The sequence below is a fragment of the Aegilops tauschii genome, chromosome 2 (assembly GCF_002575655.3).
Source record: "Aegilops tauschii subsp. strangulata cultivar AL8/78 chromosome 2, Aet v6.0, whole genome shotgun sequence".
In the NCBI taxonomy this organism is placed as follows: domain Eukaryota; kingdom Viridiplantae; phylum Streptophyta; class Magnoliopsida; order Poales; family Poaceae; genus Aegilops; species Aegilops tauschii.
In genome coordinates, this window is record NC_053036.3 from 525,058,525 (window position 1) to 525,080,758 (window position 22,234).

Consider the following 22,234-nt stretch of genomic DNA (forward strand, 5'->3'; position numbering starts at 1 on the left):
TCTTTTTGAGTTGGAAGCTAGAGCAACTTTTTTTTGCATGGTAATACGTGTCTCATTTATAAGATGAAATCAAGTTACAAGGCACGTACACACCGACCTTACAGACCTGAAAAGATAGGATAAACCTATGCAAAAAACCAGCGCCTGTCTCCCTCCTTCGACACCACCGAAGCGACCACCAAATGGACGGAAGACAGATCACCTCTATACGCGAGCTCGACGCGGCTCCATCGCTGATCAGCAGCTTTACAGACCTCCAAAATCGTTTGCCAGAAGCAAAACCATTGCCGTTGAACGAATCAGACCGGGGCAACATGTCCCCGGACACGCCATCAAGCTCCAGAACTGACATCCCCGCACGACTTTCGATGGTCTTGTACTTGGACCGAATACCTGCCAGTACCATGTAGTACCTCCAATTATCGTCTGCATTTCCTTAATATATAGTATATAATCTAGATATATCGTCTGCATTATTTTTCTTTGACGTGGCATCAATTGGTGTTTTATACCTTAACTTGTGTTTTTTTTTAGGGATTAACTTGTGTTTTCTTAATGGCGCATCAAATGGTGTTTATGATCAAGTGATTAGCCGCTGGCTTGTTCCTTCAGTCGCCGCCAACACGGGCCCAGCTGGTAACCTCGCTTCCTTCCTTGACGGGCCTAAGCCCAAACCCGGAGCTGAAAAGTAAGCTGGACGTCTAGCTACTCCTTGCAGCCAGCCGCAACCCGTGAATCGGCCGCGTCCCCCTTCCTCTTCGTCAGTTCATCCACCCCATCCCGGATCTCGTCACGCATCGCCGCTGATCCCACCTCCCTCCTCGCGGCCATTCCCCCGGCCGCCTCTCAGTTAGATCTACGCGCATCCGCGCCCACATTGCGCGCCGCCGTTTACTCCGATCTCCTCCCCACCACCACCAGTCTCCGCTTCGCTGTCCCACTATCGTTGACCAATTCCGCTCGCATTTTTATTCGGAAGGCTTTCCTCGGATGCGGCGTTGATGAAGTGAGCCCTCGCCATGGCCGAGGACGCCCACGAGATGCGCGATTCCTCGCCGCCGCCTCCGGAGCAGGGCCCGTCCGTTCCGCTCGCCGACGAGGCGGGTGCCGAGGCGGCTCCGTCGAGTCCGGGGACGAGCGCGGCCACGCCAACTTCGCCGCCGGCGCCTCGGGAGCAGGGCTCCGTGGAGCAGCTCACGCCGCTGCCGTTCACCGACGAGGTGGGCGTCGAGGAGGCGGCGTCGAGTCAGGAGACGAGCACGGGCACGTCGGCGCCGCTCCCGACGGCCCGACAGCAGGGCCCCGTGGCGGAGCAGTTCGCGGCTGTTCCGCTCACGGATGAGGTGGTCGTGGAGGAGGGGCTGTCGAGTCAGGAGACGAGCTCGGGCATGCCGGAGCCTTCGCCGGCGCCTCAGGAGCAGGGCTCCGTGCAGCAGTTCGCCGCGGTTTCGCTCAGCGAGGAGGTCGGTGTTGAGAAGGGGACGTCAACTCCGAAGACGAGCACGGGCATGCCGGAGCCTTCGCCGGTGCCTCAGGAGCAGGGCTCCGTGCAGCAGTTCGCCGCGGTTTCGCTCAGCGAGGAGGTCGGTGTTGAGAAGGGGACGTCAACTCCGAAGACGAGCACGGGCACGCCGGAGCCTTCGCCGGTGCCTCAGGAGCAGGGCTCCGTGCAGCAGTTCGCCGCGGTTTCGCTCAGCGAGGAGGTGGGTGTTGAGAAGGGGACGTCAACTCCGAAGATGAGCACTGGCACGCCCACGATGCCGCCGGATCCTTCACCACCGCTGAGGAGTAGGCATCGGCCTCCGGGAGTGCCAGCTGACGCGCCGCAGGAGGTGGTGCGGGCTGTGGATGCGGCGGTCATGGGCAATCGTGGGGGTGGGATGGACTGCCTCCTCGAGATGGTCTCTGAGGGGCAGGGCGAGTTACCGCACTCCGTCGTTGACGTTCTGCTCGGAACCATGGGCGGCGTGGATGGCCTCGATGAGGTTAGGGACACCACTGGCACTGGCACTTCCCCGAGCATCATGTCCAACTCGGGCGCCGCCATCACTGCAGCGGAGCTCCTGCCTCACCTCCCCTTCAGCGAGGAGCCATCACCACGCACTCGTATGGCTGTGGGCCTGCACGCCGCGCTAAGGGCCTGCACCCGTAACCGTGCTATGTGCTCTTCGTCAGGCCTCCTAGCTGTACTCCTTGAGTCTGCAGAGAAGCTGTTCGTTGGAACAGGCCGGAGTAGTACTTCCCCGAGTAGCTGGGACGGGACACCACTGCTTCAGTGCATTCAGCTCTTGGGTGGCCACTCACTTAGTGTGAAGGACCTCCATTCCTGGCTTGGCTTGGTTAAGAAGGTGCTCGGAACAAGCTGGGCCACGCCACTGATGCTGGCACTTGAGAAAGCTATGGGTAGCGAGGAAGCAAGAGGTCCTGCTGCAACGTTTGAGTTTGATGGGGAGAGCTCTGGTCTGCTTGGTCCTGGCGATAGCAGGTGGCCCTTCTCAAGTGGCTATGGATTTGCTACTTGGATCTATATAGAATCATTCTCTGACACACTTAGCACAGCAACAGCCGCTGCTGCCATAGCTGCGGCTGCAGCAGCAACATCTGGAAAATCATCAGCAATGTCAGCAGCTGCAGCGGCCAGTGCCCTTGCAGGAGAAGGTACAATACACATGCCACGGCTTTTCAGCTTTCTCTCTTCGGATAACCAGGGTGTGGAGGCTTACTTCCATGGCCAATTCTTGGTGGTGGAGAGCGGGGGCGGGAAGGGTAAGAAGGCTTCTCTGCACTTCACTTATGCGTTCAAGCCTCGGCGCTGGTACTTTGTTGGGCTAGAGCACACAAACAAGCATGGTTTGCTTGGGAAGGGAGACAGTGAATTGAGGTTGTATGTGGATGGTAGCCTGCATGAGAGCCGTGCTTTTGATTTCCCGCGCATATCGAAACCGCTGGCATTTTGCTGCATTGGGACGAATCCACCACCAACTATTGCAGGCCTGCAGAGGCGTCGACGGCAATGTCCATTGTTTGCCGAAATGGGCCCCATCTACATCTTCCGGGAGCCAATAGGTCCAGACAGAATGAGTCGGCTGGCACTCCGGGGAGGAGATATACTTCCCACTTTTGGAAATGGTGCAGGTTTTCCATGGAAGGCAACGAACGACCATATTAAGAACATGGCAGAAGAGAGCTTTGCACTGAACCATGAGATTGGGGGCTCCTTGCACCTTCTTTATCACCCTAGTCTTCTCAGTGGCCGTTTTTGTCCAGATGCTTCCCCTTCTGGTTCAGCAGGTTCTTTCTATTTCTTCTTTTTACATTAATGTTACTATGATCGTTTTCCTTTATAAGCAGTACATTCTATGTTTATGGAGAATTAAATTTTGATTTAATTTACCCAAGTGGAATAGCTATGCAGTCTTGCAGGTAGAGAAACACTTTGTAACTTAGAAACTGATGCCTGAATTTTTGCTAAATCTCAGTTACATTTTTAGGCCTTCGGATCAAGATCCAACTATTGTCATTTCGCTTCATCCCATTTACAACATAAAGACTGAAATTGCAGTTAAGTTTGATTAAAATTGCACATTTTCAACACTGCATTTTTTGGTTAAATGATGTGCAATTTTAGATGACTGAGATTTACAGAAGTTATAGTCAACTGAGAATCAGCTAAACCATTTTTTTTCTTGGGCAAAACATAGTACTATTACGTTTTTAAGCCATATAAAGAGGTGGCGTTAATCATCTGCACAAGGGATAGTTACTATTTTAACCCATCAATTTTGGATGGGTCTTTCTCTGGACCTTCTAAAAGGAAAAAAAAACTATAGGGGAGGCCCTTTTGAATGTCCTATCATGGTCCAGCAACTTTCTCATTCTGGCCCTATAATAAAATCCTTTTGAAAGTTGTGTACGATCACAAATTGTAGCCTAAAAATTGTAGGATCCCAAAATAGGCCTTTCCCAGAAGACAACAGAAGATGCATCATACTCGAAAAAACGAGAGAAAAGATTTGAGAATTGCCATCAGCAAGGCATTCACTCTTGCATAGAAATCAATATTTTACTCATGAGTCAGTTCTTTAATCTATTTTTTTTCATATGATCCAAAAAAAACAGATTGGGTTCCACTATCAACTGATAATGGAACAAAAACAAGAGAAAAACATCCATGTGCAAACTTCAAAGCTATTCAAACAGGTTCAAAGAGGCCTAAACAACCGTGGCCACTGCCACATGCGTAAAGGGGGGGCAAAAGTATAAAGAGCTACAAAAGGACACATCAACATCACATTATCTTGAGTCATCTAAATATTTGCTACCAATAATTGACAAATCACTGAGTCAGGATCACATTGTCTTGAGTCATCTATGCCATTTTCAGTGTGCAGAGCTATTTGATAATCCTTCTCCACTATATTGTATTTGTCATTGCTTTTATGTTATCTGTATCAGATTGTCAAGTTTTTGTTGTAGGAATGATGCTGGGACATTTGAATGTTGAAATTTTCAGTTACTTCTGAATGTACTGAGCAATGTTCTGTTATATATGATTTTATTGATGCTTTCTTCTGTTAAATTGCAGGAACTCATCGAAGGCCTGCAGAGGTTCTTGGGTTGGTTCATGTTTCACCTCATGTGCGGCCTGCGGAATCTTTGTGGGCCTTAGCTTATGGGGGTCCAATGGCTTTACTTCCATTAACTGTGAGCGGTGTGCAGATGGATACTCTTGAGCCTGCACTTGGTGAATTGTCGTTGTCACTTGCCACTGCTTCCCTTTCTGCTCCAATCTTCAGGATTATTTCCCTGGCTATTCAACATCCTGGCAATAATGAAGAATTATGCCGTACATGTGCACCTGAGCTTTTGTCACGCGTTTTACATTATCTGTTGCAAGCATCTTCAAAGCTGGGAAGTGGAGAAAAAGAGGGAGTGACTAATGAGGAGCTAGTCGCTGCAATTGTATCTTTGTGCCAATCTCAAAGAAACAATCATGAGCTTAAAGTGCAGCTTTTCAGGACTTTGCTGTTGGACTTGAAGATGTGGAGTTCATGCAACTACGGTTTACAGAAGAAGCTTCTGTCCTCACTTGCAGACATGGTATTTACTGAGTCTATTTGCATGCGAGATGCAAATGCATTGCAAATGCTTCTTGATGGTTGCAGAAGGTGTTACTGGGCGATTCGGGAACCAGATTCTATCGATAACTTACCACTTACTGGAACAAAGAGATCCTTGGGTGAAGTGAATGCTCTGATTGATGAGCTTTTGGTTGTTATCGAACTTCTGCTAGGAGCAGTATCTTCCACGGCTGCTTCGGATGATGTTTGCTCTTTGATTGGATTTATTGTTGACTGCCCACAACCTAATCAGGTGAATGGCACCTACCATTGCAAGTACATTGACTGTATGCTCTTAAAGATTGCATGTGGTTGCACAATATTGTTCTTTTGCGATATGTTATATACTACCTCCTTCCCAATATGTAGGTCCTTTCAGCATTTTTCCCATCCAAATATTTTTAAGTTTGATCATCTATAAGAGAAAAAGTACTCCCTCTGTAAACTAATATAAGAGCGTTTAGATCACTATTTTAGTATTCTAAACGCTCTTATATTTGTTTACGGAGGGAGTACTACGTAGCATCCAAAACGTCAAGTTGATATTAGTGAATCTATAATGAATTATAATTTCATGATGTATATTGATTTATTTTGGATAGGAGGACGTATTCTCTTATGAAAGTGTAACAAAGTATGTGTAAGATCGCCTAATGTGGCTAGCTTAATTGACAATCTAGTATGAAGCTGTTCCTTATGATCTTATGAAATGTACTCGTTGGCAGGTAGCAAGGTTGCTTCACCTCATCTATAGGCTGATTGTGCAGCCTAACATTTCTAGAGCCAACATGTTTGCTCAGTCATTTATATCTAGTGGTGGTGTGGAAGCACTTCTCGTTCTTCTACAGCGAGAAGCTAAAGCTGGCAATAACCATATTTTGGACAATAGTGCAAATTTAAGTGAATGTGATGTAGTGAGTAATGAGGGTTCTGACGCAAAAGCTATGACCGGTGAAGGATATTACCAGGATGATGAAAGTCAGTTAGCTGAACAGCATGAATCCATTGTTCATGAAGACACTGAACAGGAAGCTGCAAAAACAAATGGTGCTTCTTTTAAGATGTTGGGAGCAAAAATAGGAAGAAAGATTTCTAACTCTGAGAATCAGCTCATAAAGAATTTGGGTGGCATCAACTTCTCAATTACTGCTGATAACGTCCGGAATAATGTATACAATGTTGACAAAAGTGATGGAATCGTTGTTGGAATCATTCGCATTCTGGGTGCTCTAGTTGCATCAGGACACCTAAAATTTGCCTCGAGTTCTTCAAATCCAAATTTACCTGATGGTCTTCTGACGACAGTTCATGACGAAGGAAATACTATGTCAGAAGACAGAGTATCACTGTTACTTTTTGCGTTACAGAAAGCATTCCAAGCAGCCCCAAGGAGGCTTATGACTGCAAATGTCTATATGGCTTTAATTTCTGCTGCGGTACGTTGATTACAATTTCAGTTGCCCTTATTTACGCAAATGCCCCCCACAGTCGAAAGTTTCTACCCTTGATGTTGTTGTCTTGAATGCAGATTAATGTTTCTTCAGCTGATGAAAATCTGAACCTATATGATTGTGGCCACCGTTTTGAACACATTCAACTTCTGCTAGTGCTGCTCCGCACGCTTCCGTATGCACCAAGGTCATTCCAAGCTCGTGCTATACAGGTGCGTTTTGTTATTGTGCATGGTTCCAGTTGTCGTGTCAAACCTACTTTGTCTGCTTTGTGCTAGTTTTGAACTGCCATTGATTTCCCTCATCTTAACAGAAACTAGCTGCCCATACAGGCAAGGGAAAACTTGCCCACTGAGGAGAGTCAATTGATTCTATCATGTTGGCAAGGCCGTTGCTAAGGCTAAAATTATATCATGTTGTGTCCACCAAATAGTTTGAAATAAATGCTGCATACTCTTACAACAATTTTACCTTTGTGTTAAATAGACCCTCATAATTCTGAATTCATCTTATGCTTTCAACTTTTCAAGACAAAATAACCAAACACCTAGCTTTGCTAACCTTTCTTTCCTGAGCTATTGCTTATGTGAGCTAGTTTTTCCTCGCCTTGGAAAGCAAGGTGGCATGGGATCCAATCATGCCCTCAGGTTTTGGAGTTGTAACTTTGGTATTTTTCAGCTTCATTTACATTACACAAACCATTCTCAGTCAAACGGCATGCATACTTAGCAGTGGTCAAGGTCATCAGTAAAAGTCAGCGGAGAACTCAAAAGAGCAATCTACAGATATTTGTGTTATTTGTGTAGTGTAGGTGCGCATTGATGATGTCATGTCGCCAAATACTTGCACGTCTGCAACTCCGGATGCTTATATTTCATGATCTCCGTTAATTTTGTTTGCTCTATTCCATTGTTGCTTTTTTTTTGTAACCTTGTTTGCCAGCTTACCTGCTTATTTTCTTAGGGTCTCAAAATTTCCTTCTGTATCATTTCAGGATATTCTGTTTTTGGCTTGCAGTCATCCTGAGAATAGAACCACAATGACCACAATTGCAGAATGGCCAGAATGGATTTTAGAGGTTTTGATTTATAATCATGAGGTAAGTATCACAAGCTTTTGACATTATTTCATGTTCTAATTAAAATTATATAGAATGCACTAGTTTCATCGACTACATTTCGTACTGTGTTCTACCCATACCTCTAATTCAGATGTTTACAATTATAGAAGGGTAGTAAAAAATATGTCGATGGTGTAAGCATTGGTGAGATTGAAGACCTTGTACACAATTTCCTGATTATCATGTTGGAGCATTCAATGCGACAAAAAGATGGGTGGAGGGTAAGATAACTTCTTTTCCAGATCAATTTACTCAGAAACGCTTTTGCTTTTGGGTCGTGCAACCTTCTTTCTGGGTTTTGTTGGGTTGATTGTATCACTACCAGCTCCGCCTTGTAACTTGAAAGATTTTGCTATTGCTGTCACAACATAGGATGTGGAGGCTACAATTCATTGCGCAGAGTGGCTTTCATTGATTGGAGGATCTAGCACTGGAGACCAACGGTTTAGGTACTCTCTCTCTCTCTCTCTCTCTCTCTCTCTCTCTCTCTCTGTTTGCATGTATATGTGTATGTCTGTAAAGCTGAACTACAATCTCGGTACCTGTTCTTCTTAGGCGCGAACAGTCATTACCAATTTTCAGAAGGAGATTATTAGGTGACCTGCTTGATTTCTCTGCCAGGGAGCTTCAAGTTCAGGTAAGTGCTCTTTTCTCGACAAGATTTTCTTGCATTCTTATGCATGTCCAAGCTGTTGTTTCTTACATTCTTTGCTGTTACTACTTGCTTTAGTTGATTTTTCTTTGTCATGTGATGTAGTTTGTTTGTCCTGACCCATTTTAAGCCCTCTTTGTATCACCCAAAAGAATAGAAAAAGCACAGTAAAGGCAGGAATAGAAAAAGTGCATTGATACCACATAAATAGAAATTTCGTACTTCCTCCGGTCCATATTAATTGACGCTGCTTTAGTACAACTTCAGCGTTAATTACTATGGATCGGAGGGAGTAGCATTTTCTTCTGGTTTAAAGGGTTTTTATAGGAAAATACTCTAGGTATTGGATGCTGAAACGCAAAGAGGGCCTAATTTTTTGAAAAATTATGGGAAAAGGCGAGTGTAAATCTAGACAGATTCTGGGATACCCTTCAGATTGAACTAGTAGAACACCACAATTGATACCTTCGCATTTCCACAACCCCATTTGAACACGCAAGCGACACTTTGCACCTAGATGTAGCACTACAACGCCAAGAACATTGCACTGTTATTTATGATGTTACTGGGACGGCATATATCCAACTCCATTTGTTTTTTCTTTTGAACTTGAACAATAACTACCATGCTACTAATGTTACCTTGGACTTGAACAATATCCAACTCCATTTTTTACTTTATACTTTTATCTCTATTCGTAATGTGCCTTCCTTTTGCTTGCCCTGCAACAGACTGAAGTAATTGCAGCAGCTGCTGCTGGTGTTGCTGCTGAGGGCTTGTCTCCTGAAGAAGCAAAAGTGCAAGCAGAAAATGCTGCTCATCTCTCAGTAGCACTAGCAGAAAATGCAATAGTTATCCTCATGCTTGTAGAAGATCATCTGAGGACACAAGGCCAACATTATTGTGTGTCCCGTGTACTCAATAGTGTTTTTTCTTCCGCCTCCATTGCTTCGTCTGCTCCCAGTCGGACAAATTCATTGAGCAGAGCTGGTAGTGAGCATATGGATACTGGACTCTCAAGGCGGTCATCTTTGTCCAGTGATGCTGGTGGCCTTCCACTAGATGTAAGAAGTGCAGACTGCAGACATTTATATTCAAGTCAGTTATTGGCATTATTCTGATCAAATGGATATTTATTTCTAAAGGGATTAAAATTTGAGTACTTTTACATTTACCTTTATACGCAATATGGCCATCTTGGATAGATATGTTTCCTTCAAGATGATGTGTCATGTTGTTGGAAAATCATGATATTAACCTGGATTTAGACTTTTAGATTGATTTCATACTTTATCCATGTTCCTGGAATCCTAGCATATCATTTACTAGCCTTATATAGTACTCCCTCTGTAACTTAATATAAGACGTTTTTTGATACTGTCATAGATTCCAAAAACATCTTATAAAAAGTTAGAGTGGTAGTAGCTATTACACTCCTCATGGCTAGGATATGTAGCAAAAGTTTTTTTTTCAACCTAGTCAGCTTGCCCACCTTGTCCTGCATTGGCATTTAATACCGGAGCAATTTATTGCATGGGGAATGCTAGGATATTTCTCATTACAGGTATTGATCATGTTTGATCTACTGCAAATTGGATGTAGAACAGAGTGTAAGTTTTTTGTTTAACAGATTATAGATAGGAAGACACATTCCACTTTAATAGAGGTGTTCTACAAGAAAGTTTCTTGTAGTCTGTCTATTAGTGTGCACAAGCACTCACACGTGGCAGCATGAAATACCTGTGAAGTCGATAAGCACTACTGGAAATTAGGTTCCCTTTTTAAGATTTACCATCAATTTTGGTATTTTTTCTGGTTACCTAATGAACCTGCATGTAATCCAGTGTTCCTTTATGGCTTATGTATAATTTTAGATATTGCAGACAGATTGGCAGATAGTTTTTAAAATTTATTCATATGAGTGCTGCATTTATTCTTGATTCTGTGTGACCAAAGCAGGTGCTTACTTCTATGGCTGATGCAAATGGACAAATTTCTGCTGCCGTGATGGAACGCCTTACAGCAGCAGCAGCAGCTGAGCCATATGAATCTGTCAAGCATGCCTTTGTGTCTTATGGGAGCTGCATTGCAGATCTCGCAGAAAGCTGGAAATACAGAAGCCGCTTATGGTATGGTGTAGGCGTTCCATCCAAATCTGATTTATTTGGTGGTGGTGGAAGTGATTTAGAATCTTGGAGATCTGTTTTAGAGAAGGACTCAAATGGGAATTGGGTTGAGCTTCCACTTGTGAAGAAATCACTCGAAGTGCTGCAGGCACTCTTGTTAGATGATTCTGGACTTGGTGGTGGTCTTGGTATTGGAGGGGGGTCTGGCCCTGGTATGGGGGTTATGGCTGCACTTTATCAATTGCTAGATAGTGATCAGCCATTTCTTTGCATGCTCAGAATGACTCTTGTTTCGATGAGGGAGGATGACAATGGTGAAGGTGATGCTCTTTTGAAGAACACTAGTATAAAGGACGTCATATCAGAAGGAAGCCTGGTGCCATTTGATGGCAACAGTCACTCATCTACAAGGAAACCCCGGCCTGCACTTCTTTGGAGGTACATACTATGCACCATCAAGTATCAATTATCAAAATGGAATATGTACTTTTTCAACTGCAGGAAAAAAAGATTTACAAACTATACTTTCCCATTGAACTACCAGAATCCATTTCGAGAGGAAAAACGTTAACAAAACTCAAAGTTCACTTGATACCTTTTAACTGAAAACTTTAGGAGAAAATCCATTTAGCATAGCAGAGTCCTGTGCTAAGAATCTCTGATAGGAGCTGAACATTTGTATATAAAATGCGTTGGAATAGTCTTTCATGTTGAAAGAAATCTTCTTCATACTGTTTTGCCATTATGTAATAATATCCAAAACTTTGATGGAAGAACAGTTGCCTTAATATATTACATAGGTGGTCAGCCTGTCTATTCTGGGCTACTATTATGTTAATTTTGATTTTACTGAAACTCTTATAACTGTACAGTGTGCTTGGCCCAATCTTGAATATGCCTATTACTGAGTCGAAGAGGCAGAGGGTGTTGGTTGCTTCTTCTATTCTCTATTCAGAGGTGAGTCTGTTACTTTGCCTTGCATACAAGCATGCCATGCCCTGATAGTCAATTTCATTCCATGCTCTATTCTTTGCCTACGATTCTAATGCCGAAGAATAACCTGTCTGTCCGAATTTGTAAAGCTACTGTGATTTATTAATCATTGTGTGATAACTTAGTACATAAATGTTCATCACGTTACACGTTCTGTAACTTCTTATTTATTAGAGATAGTAATCTGGACAGTAAAAATATCATATATTTTCATGCTATCTTGCTCGTGATGCAGGTATGGCATGCTATTAGCAGGGACAGAAGCCCCCTAAGGAAACAGTACATTGAGCTGATTTTACCACCATTTATAGCCATCCTAAGAAGGTGGCGGCCACTTTTGGCTGGTGTTCATGAGCTAACTTCTTATGATGGACGGAATCCACTCATTGCTGATGATCGTGCTCTGGCAGCAGATGCACTACCCATCGAGGTACTAACTGGTTCTTTGTAAGCCAACCATAGTCCCGTCAGTGAAGTTACATAGTGTTAATGCTGAATTCTGCATCAGTGGCATATTGCACTAGCAAAATATGGTGATATGTGTTATGCTTGTTTTACTCGTATCCTCTCTCTTTAAACTGGGAAACAGCAAGTCCACGGAATATCTTGTTATTTTGCTTACCTTAGTCCATAAATGGAAGGTTGGATGGGTCCAATCACCCATAGACTCACCATAAGCTGATAATCTTAAAATAGTCTAACATGATTTATCTAGCTTCTCCTAATCTGGTAATATGATTCACACCTGTTGACACTCGCCCTACCTTCTGATCCATCTTATATTAGTCTCTCAGTGTAGCTATTGTCTGCTTGACTTTTTTCCCCTTACGTATTTGGCAATTGGTTAGCATTTTTGTTGTGGACACTTTGATATCTAACTAACCTGAACTCATGTTACTAAATATTCAAATGTGCTTCGTGCCATTTATCATATGCTCATAATTTGTCACAAACTTTGATGAAAAAATGCTGTTGTGTCTTTGCTAGTTTAAAACTAACTATCAGATGTTGCCAGGCTGCTCTTTCAATGATATCGCCTGGCTGGGCTGCTGCTTTTGCCTCACCCCCGGTTGCAATGGCATTAGCCATGATGGCTGCTGGTGCCTCCGGAACCGAAACAGTAACACCTCGAAGGAATACCTTGAGTAGGCATGACACTTCTTTGCCAGAGCGTAAAGCAGCAGCAAGATTACAGACCTTCTCAAGTTTCCAGAAGCCTGTTGAAACAATGCACAACAAGCCTGGGTCCATCCCAAAGGACAAAGCAGGAGCTAAAGCTGCGGCATTAGCTGCTACACGTGACCTCGAGCGGACTGCTAAGATTGGTTCAGGAAGGGGTCTTAGTGCTGTAGCAATGGCAACATCAGGACAGAGGAGAAGTGCAAGTGATATCGACCGTGCAAAGAGGTGGAATACATCTGAAGCTATGAGTGCTGCTTGGATGGAGTGCCTGCAATCAGCTGATTCTAAGCCTGTTTCAGGAAGAGAATTTTCAACCCTTTCATACAAATATGTTGCAATTCTTGTTTCTGGTTTTGCCTTTGCACGGAACTTACAGCGAGTTGAGGTAAATCCACTTGGAATATTTTCATTTCCGATGCTTAGAATTTACTACCATACATCCTATAAATTTTTGTTCATGATGCAGATGGAGAGGCAAACACAAGCTGATGTGCTGAATCGGCATCGTGCATCAACTGGAGTTCGAGCATGGCGGCATCTTCTTCACTGCCTGACAGAGATGGGAAGACTATATGGACCTTTTGAAGAACCCCTGTGTACTCCTGATCGGGTATGTACAATAGCTAGTTTATTTATTTTATCTCTGTTTTCGTGCCCAGCTTCTTTATCATGACACACACTTTGTTGACCGGTACATCTGGGAGTAGTTGAGTTCTTCTCATGTAAGATTCTTCACATCTGCATGAAAAGAAGCACTGTGTCAAAAGAGAGAAAAAAGCTCTAGGACAAATCCTGATATATCTTTTCACTCCTGCATTTTGCAGATTTTCTGGAAATTAGATTTTACTGAAAGTTCTTCAAGAATGAGAAGATTTATGAAAAGGAACTATAAGGGATCTGATCATTTGGGTGCTGCTGCTGATTATGATGATCGGAAGCTTCTTAGTGCTGCTGTGCAATCAAATGAATGCAACCCCAAGGGTGCAGACTCTTCATTAACAGACACCATTCCATCAACTGCATCGGTAGTAATTGCTGAGGCCATGTCAGTGGATGACAGAAATGAGGACATTGAGCAGTTAGAATCCGACACTACTCACAGCAGTGCTGATCAACTTCAGTCCTCATCAGCAGATCAACAATCGATGAAAAGATCAGTAGATTCAAGAAGTTCTGGTATTTCTGCCGATCGCAATTTGGTTCGATCCACAGTTGTTGCACCTGGATATGTGCCAACTGAAGCTGATGAGAGAATTATAGTTGAACTTCCATCATTGATGGTGCGACCATTGAAAGTTGTGCGTGGAACCTTCCAAGTAAGCACTGAGAAAAGTTAATGCTTGCCAGTTACGAAGTTCTAGTGCCATGAGCAGTCCTGAAAATGCGAAGCTGAGCTTTGATGGTGTAGAGTTTAACTTATCTTGTAGGCATCCTTAATCTAATGTGTTCTTATCTAGAATTCTGAATTTCAAAATTTAGGGTCCGTTCTCTTAAGATTGGCTAGTTAACAATTTAGCTACAGTATATCACATACGTTGCAGTTATTACCAATAAAGGTTGCACTAATTTAACACAATATTTTGCCATAGTGTTTTATTCTGTAGTTCAACGGTTTCTCAAAATTACTGTACCATTTCAGTTGAAGTAGTGCAATAATATGGCGAGTTTCTTCTTTCCTTTGATGTAGCATTGAGTTCCGTAGCAGGCTACAAACTGTTGGCACTTCTGTATGGATGGATGAGAAAGCTTCATGCTACCTCATTATTAATAATGACTAAAATTGCTTCCTACTTCTGATTTATGTATTCTCTAGTGTAATCATCTATGATCTATCCCTTGTAATGATATATGTTGTGTTAATATTCCATTGTTTGAATCATGCACTCCTTGTGTGTTCTAGTAAATGTGTACTCCCTCCGTCCGAAAAAGCTTGTCTAACAAGCTTTTTCGGACGGAGGGAGTACATGAAAACAAATCTGTATTTTTTTTATGGTATCCAACTATACATACATGCAAACATATGCACAAAAATATGATGTCAATATGCGTAGGGGTGCACCCGATCTGCTTTGTGCTTAACCACATAACTTTTTCATACGAAACTATGACTACGGAATCACAAGGATCTATATGATGGAATTATTCTCCTTTTTCTTCAGTTCCCACTTAAGCTGTTAGCTGGTATCATTCACACCTGTAATTTTGTTCCCAGGTAACATCAAAGAGGATTAACTTTATAATTGACGAGCATGCAAGTGACAGTAATGTGGATGATCATGCATCCACTAGTGGCCAATGTTATCAGCAAGATAAAGATCGGAGCTGGTTGATCTCTTCTCTACATCAGATATATAGCAGGCGGTAAATTTTATATTCTGATCTGGTTCTAATGTTAAAAGTTGATTCATACATACTCCTATGATGCATATACCCTGTTCTGTTGGAACAAAAGGTGTCTATGCTTTTGGACTGAATAACTGTGCAGCATCATCTGTGAATCACCACACCATGTAGTTTAGAGTTTATTTTCCATTTACTCATTTGGTGATTTTGTTGACTTGTTGCAGGTACTTGTTACGACGAAGTGCTTTGGAATTATTTATGGTAGATAGGTCAAATTTCTTTTTTGATTTCGGGGTACGATCTTTATGATACTCTACTATAGTGGTTTAGGTCCATGCCTGACACAGATTAATAACTTCCTTACACTTTTGTGTCTGAATTTCTTATACTTTATCTAGGATATGGAAGCACGCAAAAATGCTTATCGGGCGATTATTCACACCAAACCACCTAATTTGAATGACATTTTTCTAGCTACCCAGGTTAGTGCAACGTTTTTTTTCTCCTAATCTCCAGTGTTGTCAATATGCAATGATGATCAGCAGTAATCTATAATATTTTGTTCAGAGAGCTGAGCAAATCCTTAAAAGAACTCAGTTGATGGAGCGCTGGGCTAACTGGGAGGTACGCAAACACTAAATATGTTTCATTTTTGTTGTTTCAAGATCTAAGTATGTCCAATTTCTTCAGATTAGCAATTTTGAGTACTTGATGGAACTGAACACTCTTTCTGGGCGCAGTTATAACGACATAACTCAGGTCAGTTTGATGCACATAAAGTTTGTCTAGCCTAAATGTCTAATAAAGTAACCTATCATTCAACTAATCTTATATGCTTGTGCAGTATCCTGTTTTCCCCTGGATAATTGCTGATTACCAGTCCAAAGTTTTGAATCTGGATGATCCTTCTGCATTCCGTGATCTTTCAAAGGTTGATCTCCTGCTATTATTGCTTCTATCTTTTCCCTAATTGTGTAAACTGCTAACCGTAGTGGATATTTGATGCAGCCAGTTGGAGCACTAAACCCAGAACGACTAAAGAAGTTCCAAGAACGGTACTCGACGTTTGAGGATCCAATCATCCCGAAGTTTCATTATGGTTCACATTACTCCAGTGCTGGCACGGTATAATCTTCTTTTTATAGCTGAACCAAATGTTTATCTATAATGTCAGCTAGGTACTATCTCCCGCTGAAGGATTTCCAATCATATTCTACTCTCTGGGTCTCTGTAGTTCTCAATAACTTTTAGCTCAATCAATTTGTAATGTGCAGACTAAAAGATGATATCGTAATTACCGTATAAGAGCCTACATGTTATGCTTGCACATGGCTTTTCCTACATCGGTGAAAACTCTGCATGTGCATCGTATTAATATTAAGATACGACTGTTGATAGGTTCACCCTTCTGAATAATTTTGGTTGGCTACCGGTCTGCTTTTGCTGATGCTGTTCATTTGGTTAGGAGACATAACATCCAATATTTAATTACCGTTGGCCTACAATTCTATTCTGTACCCCAAGTGCTTTTTTTGATGCAAAACCATTTGAATATTTTCTACTGATAACTAATATTCATTGCAGGTCTTGTATTACCTTTTCAGGATGGAGCCCTTTACCACACTATCTATACAATTGCAAGGTGGCAAATTTGACCATGCTGATCGCATGTTTTCTGACCTTTCTGGTACATGGGATAGTGTTGTGGAAGACATGAGTGACGTAAAAGAGCTAGTAAGTTGTTGGTGTCTCCAGTATGTTTTCCTGGATGTTGATTGGGTGGTACCGACATCCATTCAGGGTTTGCTCCAATTTTATTATATGGTAATTTTTATGTAGGTCCCAGAGATGTTTTACCTCCCTGAGGTATTTACCAACATAAATTCTATTGACTTCGGGACAACTCAACTTGGAGGAAAGCTAGGTAAATGCATTTTCCCCTGTGTAGAAGTACGTATCAGAATACATGATTGCAGAGTAATGTAATACTGAACAGCATTGCAGATTCTGTAGAGTTGCCTCCTTGGGCCGAGAACCCTGTTGATTTTGTCCATAAACACCGGAAGGCTCTTGAGAGTGAGCATGTCTCGACTCATTTGCATCACTGGATTGATCTAATATTCGGGTACACTGTTCTATTCTATTTTACTACTTTTGCAACCTACTCCCTCCGTTCCTAAATCTAAGTCTTTTTAGAGATTCTAATAAGTGACTACATACGGAGCAAAATGTGTGAATCTATACTCCAAAATATGTCTATATACATCCGTATGTAGCCTTTTATTGGAATCTCTAAAAAGACTTATATTTAGGAACAGAGGGAGTATTTCTTCATGGAATGTTGTGTGCTTGAGCGCACACTCGAATATACCCACCATAATTTGGTGGAGACTGTTAACTAGTATAATATATGCATTATTGTAAGTAGGATGACCATGCTTATATGGCCAATCTAGTAGGTTTAATCCATGTGACCCATAACTCTTCTGTATCTTTCTTTCTAATGTACTAAGATGCAAAGCTTCCATATGATGATTGTACCTATGATGGTTTGAACTTTCTTTCAAGCATTACCTTTTTGTCACCATTAGTATGTTATCTCTTTTTCCATCAGTATAACCTAACCTCATAAACTCAAGCCCCTTTTTGGATCGAAATCGAGCACTTTTGATGCTTAAAAAAAACATAAAATCCTTTGGATGGAGCATCCTATTTTTAGTTTGGAAAAAGATTTATGTAATGTAGCAAGATGAAGGATCTGGATTTTCAGTATTGGCAAATTCAACCTTTGTGTTTTTGTGCTTATATTTTGTGTCTGACATCCATGAATAAGGTAGGACACCTGGTTACTTGCTTTATGAATATCCTACTTATGTTTTGCCTGCACAATGTCTATGCACAGCTGTTTTATCATGGAGACTTCCTTTTGCAGATATAAACAGAGGGGTAAAGATGCGGTAATGGCCAACAATGTGTTCTTCTACATCACTTATGAGGGAACTGTTGATATTGACAAAATTGCAGATCCAGTAAGTATTATTTATTTGATTTGGTGTTACATGGTTTTGAACCAGTTTCATTTGGCTGCTGATATTTTACTGAAAATGCTTAAGGTGCAACGGCGAGCCATGCAAGATCAAATAGCCTACTTTGGACAAACACCGTCTCAATTGCTGACTGTCCCTCACATGAAGAGAAAGTCATTGAGAGATGTCTTACAACTGCAGGTACTTTATATTAGCCGATGCATGAGTTCAAGTATTTTTTTAATTAACCACAATTAGTTAAATTGGGTTTGTGTAGCTAATTGAGTTTTGCCTTTTCCCATGCTAGAAATGGAAATTCATTGCCATGCGAAGAAGTGATATAAAAAAAAATACTCCCTCCGATCCATAATAAGTGTGGTGGAACTAAAACCACGACACTCATTATGGATCCGAGGGATTAATAATCTAGCTATAGTTCTCCATTACAGAATTTTAGGGTATGGTTGTTCTTTGAATTTAGTGTATCTCCATTTTGTTTATCATGCTTCTTGATAGAAGAGCACTACATCCCTGCAAAATAAATACGTAATAAAATTGACAACCACTCTTAACAGCTCTTACTGCCTTTTTTGTTTTGCATGACCTGACCCTCATGATTTACTATGCAGACCATATTCCGGAATCCAAGTGAGCTTAAATCTTATGTACTGCCTAATCCAGAACGCTGCAATGTCCCTGCAAGTACCATGCTTGTATCAAATGATTCTATTGTAGTTGTAGATATAAATGTGCCCGCGGCGCATGTGGCACTTCACCAGTGGCAACCAAATACTCCAGATGGCCAAGGGACACCTTTCCTTTTTCATCATGGTAGAAATGCTGCAAGTTCAACAAGTGGTGCATTCATGCGTATGTTCAAAGGATCCACTAGTTCTGGAGAAGATTATGAGTTCCCAAGAGCTATAGGGTTTGCTGCTTCTGCAATCCGTAGTTCAGCTATTGTTGCTGTCACATGTGACAAAGACATCATCACTGGTGATTATTTTTCTTACTGTTTGTCCTTTGGATTTATTATCTGCATACCAACACTACCTTTTGAAGAAACCTCAAATTTACAATCACGCACAGAAGATACAAAAGAAAAGGCCTTCAGGATTGACACTGGCTTTATTTGTTTTCACACCTTAAAATTGACTTACTTTGTATCTTCTGTAGAGTTGGTTTGAAGCTGAATCTTTAGTGTAAATGTAGAATACTGCTTCCTCTATCTAAATAATTTTTAAGATTTTTTGGTAGATTTTTAGACCAAAGTGCACACCCCTAATAATGCCATTCTAGAATTTTGTTTCTTATTATCAATTCTGCTATGATACTTTTAAGCCGCTTCTATTGTTTGGTCTTTCGATGCTGCTGCTAATGCCATCTCTAATACCATTTTGTCTTAACAATAGGTGGGCATGCGGACTGTTCGGTGAAGTTGATCTCCCCAGACGGAGCAAGGACAATTGAAAGTGCTTCTGGGCATCTTGCTCCAGTAACCTGCCTTGCACTTTCCCCTGATAGCAACTACCTTGTGACAGGGTCTCGAGATACTACAGTTATACTCTGGAGGATTCATCAGGCAGGCTTTATACATAAGAAAAATCCTCCTGAACCTCCACCTGCAACACCAAGGACACCACGCAGCCCTCTTCCTACTAGTCCTAGTAGCATGAGCAACCTTTTAGAAACCAGGAAGTGTCGAATCGAAGGTCCTATGCATGTGTTAAGAGGACACCTTGGAGAAGTAATTAGCTGTGCAGTTGGTCCAGACTTGGGACTTGTTGTATCCTCGTCAAACATGTCTGGTGTGCTGCTACATTCTTTGCGGACAGGTCGGCTGATAAAGAAGATTCATGTAGCGGAGGCGCATGCTGTATCCTTGTCTTCTCAGGGAATCATATTGGTTTGGAGTGAATCAAAGAAAAGATTATCTAGCTTCACAGTCAATGGAGTCCCTATTGCTACCTCAGTTCTATCACCTTTTTCTGGGGGAGTTAGTTGCATTGAGATTTCTATGGATGGTCATTTTGCCCTGATTGGAACTTGTTCGTCCAGCAATTACAAGTGTGAGGACAATACTGAGGTAGCAGATCATGAGCCCAACAAATCAAGTCGCAAGGTTGATATATCTGAGCAAACTGAAATCAGGCAATCTGTTAACGTGCCTTCGATCTGCTTTGTTGATCTGCATAAACTTAAGGTTAATAAACAAACAAATCTAAAACAAGTTTCTGATTTACGTTGTTTGTCATTTGATGGAAGTCTTACCAGAAACGTTTTCCTGCTAGGTGTTTCATACACTGGAGCTTGGAAAGGGCCAGGACATCACAGCAATTGCATTAAACAAAGAGAACACTAATCTTCTAGTTTCTACTGCCGATAAGGGCCTAATGGTTTTCACTGATCCTGCCGTGAGTATACTACATATGTCATTATAAATTTTGCATCAGCAATCCAATTTTACCACCTTATATGCGAGCACTTAATCTAATTAGAATGTTGCTAGTTGCATGGAAGTTTGACTTGTGCAACTTTGAACCTTCTTTCTGATTTGAATTGGTAATGTTGCAGTTGAGCCTGAAGGTAGTGGATCAGATGCTACGCCTTGGCTGGGAAGGTGACGGACTTCTTCAGTCATCAGAAAGCCATCGATGTTAAAAGTCATTACTTGCTTATAGATTGGTGACGCCCATTCGTTAGCATAGGTAGGAGCAGGGTACTGAAGCAAATGGGTGGAATATGCCATATGTACAAAACGAAAAAGCAATAGGCGTTGCGAGTTAGGCTAGGTCGTATACTGTATCCAACTGCTCGTATAGTCAGAGATAAAGTGGGAACGCGTAGACTTGCTGAGCAACAGTATGATCCTTCTGTTGCGTCAGTTTTGCCTTGTAAATTCTCGGCCGTTCTGTAGAGTGCGTGAATAGATACTTAGCATCTTTGCCAATGTAATTTTGGCTGGTCGCTGCATACCATTTTGATGTGAGTTTTGACTGTTGGTAGCAATAACTAAAGAGTGTTGAAAGGTGTTGGACTAAGTTTTTTTATCAGTTGTGATCGGCATGGGCGGCTGCAGCCCCTATTCATCATGGTTACCTTGCCTTATTTCCCTATTGAAGTCTTGTTTTGTTACATTCTTTTGACTGCGTTCTGTCATTACTTTGTTAGGGCTATCTTGTCGCACATTGACCTTTGAAGTCTCTACATTATTTTCCAACCGATTTTTTTGTTGCCAAAGGGCCAAAAGAATGGTAGTAATATATTTTACTCAAATCAGTGCACAAAATTGTCCCATGAACTTACTTGCCGTGCTCACCTGCGCCTGTACGAGCTCCACTGCCTCATATTTGTGCTCCAGCGCCTCGTCCTCCTTTGACGCCTCGATCGTCTAGAGCTGCGCCGCCCCCTCCGTGAAGGATCTACGCCGCTTGCTGTGCGAGCTCGGCTGCCGCTTGTGAGGTGTAGAATTATGTGCGAGCTTCACTGCTTGTTTGCTTAGGCCGAGGTATAATCTTGTGAACGTGAGGGAGATGGTAGTCTGGTTCGGCTCCGACCATGCACCACAAGTCCACAACAAGCTAGAAACATCAACAACTAGCAGATGGTAGCAGTGAGCGCAGAACAATAGCTAGCAAGCGGCAAGCAGTTAGCAATCAGTAGAAAAATCTCCTTAGCCGAAGGGGAGCGATAGGCGCCGGCGCGCCGGCCCAAATTTGGGCCGGTCGCAGCCCAGGCGTTGGATGTGTGCATGTACGGCCGTTAGATCTGGGCTCCTCCTGTCGTCTTCTTTTCGAAAAACAAATCTGAGCGATGCCGGTGAAGAACACGAGCAGCGGCGCTGCTGGCACTCTCCATGGATGAGCGAACGAGCAACCTCGAAGCACCGTCACTTCGCCGCCGGTCGCCGTCCTCGACGGTGGTCGGTGCCTCCCAAGCGTTTCTCGCCGACTTCACGCATGCAACACCGAGCGCTTGCAGGTTGCAGTCACAAAGTGCCATGGGTCGCAGCTCCGGTTAACGACGGGGCGCAGCTCCGGTGGCGGCGGTCGCCGGCCGCAGCGCTCCATGGACGAACTCGCAGTGTACCTCCCCCGGTTTCTGGTCGCAGCAAAACCGCCTGCCAGTTATAGCAAACGCGAACAACGGTTGCAGCAAAAAAGCAACTCCTATCATTGCCGCACGCCATTGTCAGCTTACCGCTCTCTCGTTGAGGCTTTT

At 42.6% G+C, this 22,234-nt stretch overlaps 1 protein-coding gene across 3 annotated transcripts; it reads left to right on the forward strand.

Moving 5' to 3' along the window:
- Positions 1 to 720: 720 nt before the first annotated feature.
- Positions 721 to 21,054, forward strand: LOC109763565 (BEACH domain-containing protein C2). Of its 3 annotated transcripts, XM_045233233.2 has the most exons (32): positions 721 to 3,291; positions 4,586 to 5,373; positions 5,846 to 6,556; positions 6,649 to 6,783; positions 7,566 to 7,670; positions 7,799 to 7,912; positions 8,064 to 8,140; positions 8,247 to 8,328; positions 9,075 to 9,407; positions 10,300 to 10,907; positions 11,342 to 11,426; positions 11,698 to 11,892; positions 12,478 to 13,029; positions 13,111 to 13,254; positions 13,469 to 13,960; positions 14,857 to 15,005; positions 15,212 to 15,281; positions 15,386 to 15,469; positions 15,555 to 15,611; positions 15,678 to 15,746; positions 15,832 to 15,918; positions 15,996 to 16,112; positions 16,572 to 16,721; positions 16,827 to 16,911; positions 16,992 to 17,112; positions 17,920 to 18,016; positions 18,101 to 18,214; positions 18,643 to 18,661; positions 18,749 to 19,009; positions 19,426 to 20,216; positions 20,305 to 20,427; positions 20,588 to 21,054. In XM_045233233.2, the coding sequence occupies exons 1-32, from the start codon at positions 1,020 to 1,022 to the stop codon at positions 20,672 to 20,674; spliced, it is 9,174 nt and encodes a 3,057-aa protein (XP_045089168.2). In that variant the 5' UTR covers positions 721 to 1,019; the 3' UTR covers positions 20,675 to 21,054. The 3 variants fall into 3 exon arrangements, with proteins under 3 accessions (XP_045089168.2, XP_020177994.3, XP_020177995.3); XM_020322405.4 differs by having other exon boundaries at positions 18,643 to 19,009; XM_020322406.4 differs by having other exon boundaries at positions 10,303 to 10,907; positions 18,643 to 19,009.
- The last annotated feature ends 1,180 nt before the right edge of the window (positions 21,055 to 22,234 follow it).

What these genes read in the sequence shown, in the direction of transcription:
- LOC109763565 (XM_020322405.4), top strand. Translation starts at nt 1,020, where the DNA reads ATGGCCGAGGACGCCCACGAGATGCGCGATTCCTCGCCGCCGCCTCCG. An exon ending in CATTCCGTGATCTTTCAAAG is followed by an intron (nt 15,919 to 15,995) that starts GTTGATCTCCTG and finishes TATTTGATGCAG; the next exon opens with CCAGTTGGAGCACTAAACCC. An exon ending in TCAACTTGGAGGAAAGCTAG is followed by an intron (nt 16,912 to 16,991) that starts GTAAATGCATTT and finishes ACAGCATTGCAG; the next exon opens with ATTCTGTAGAGTTGCCTCCT.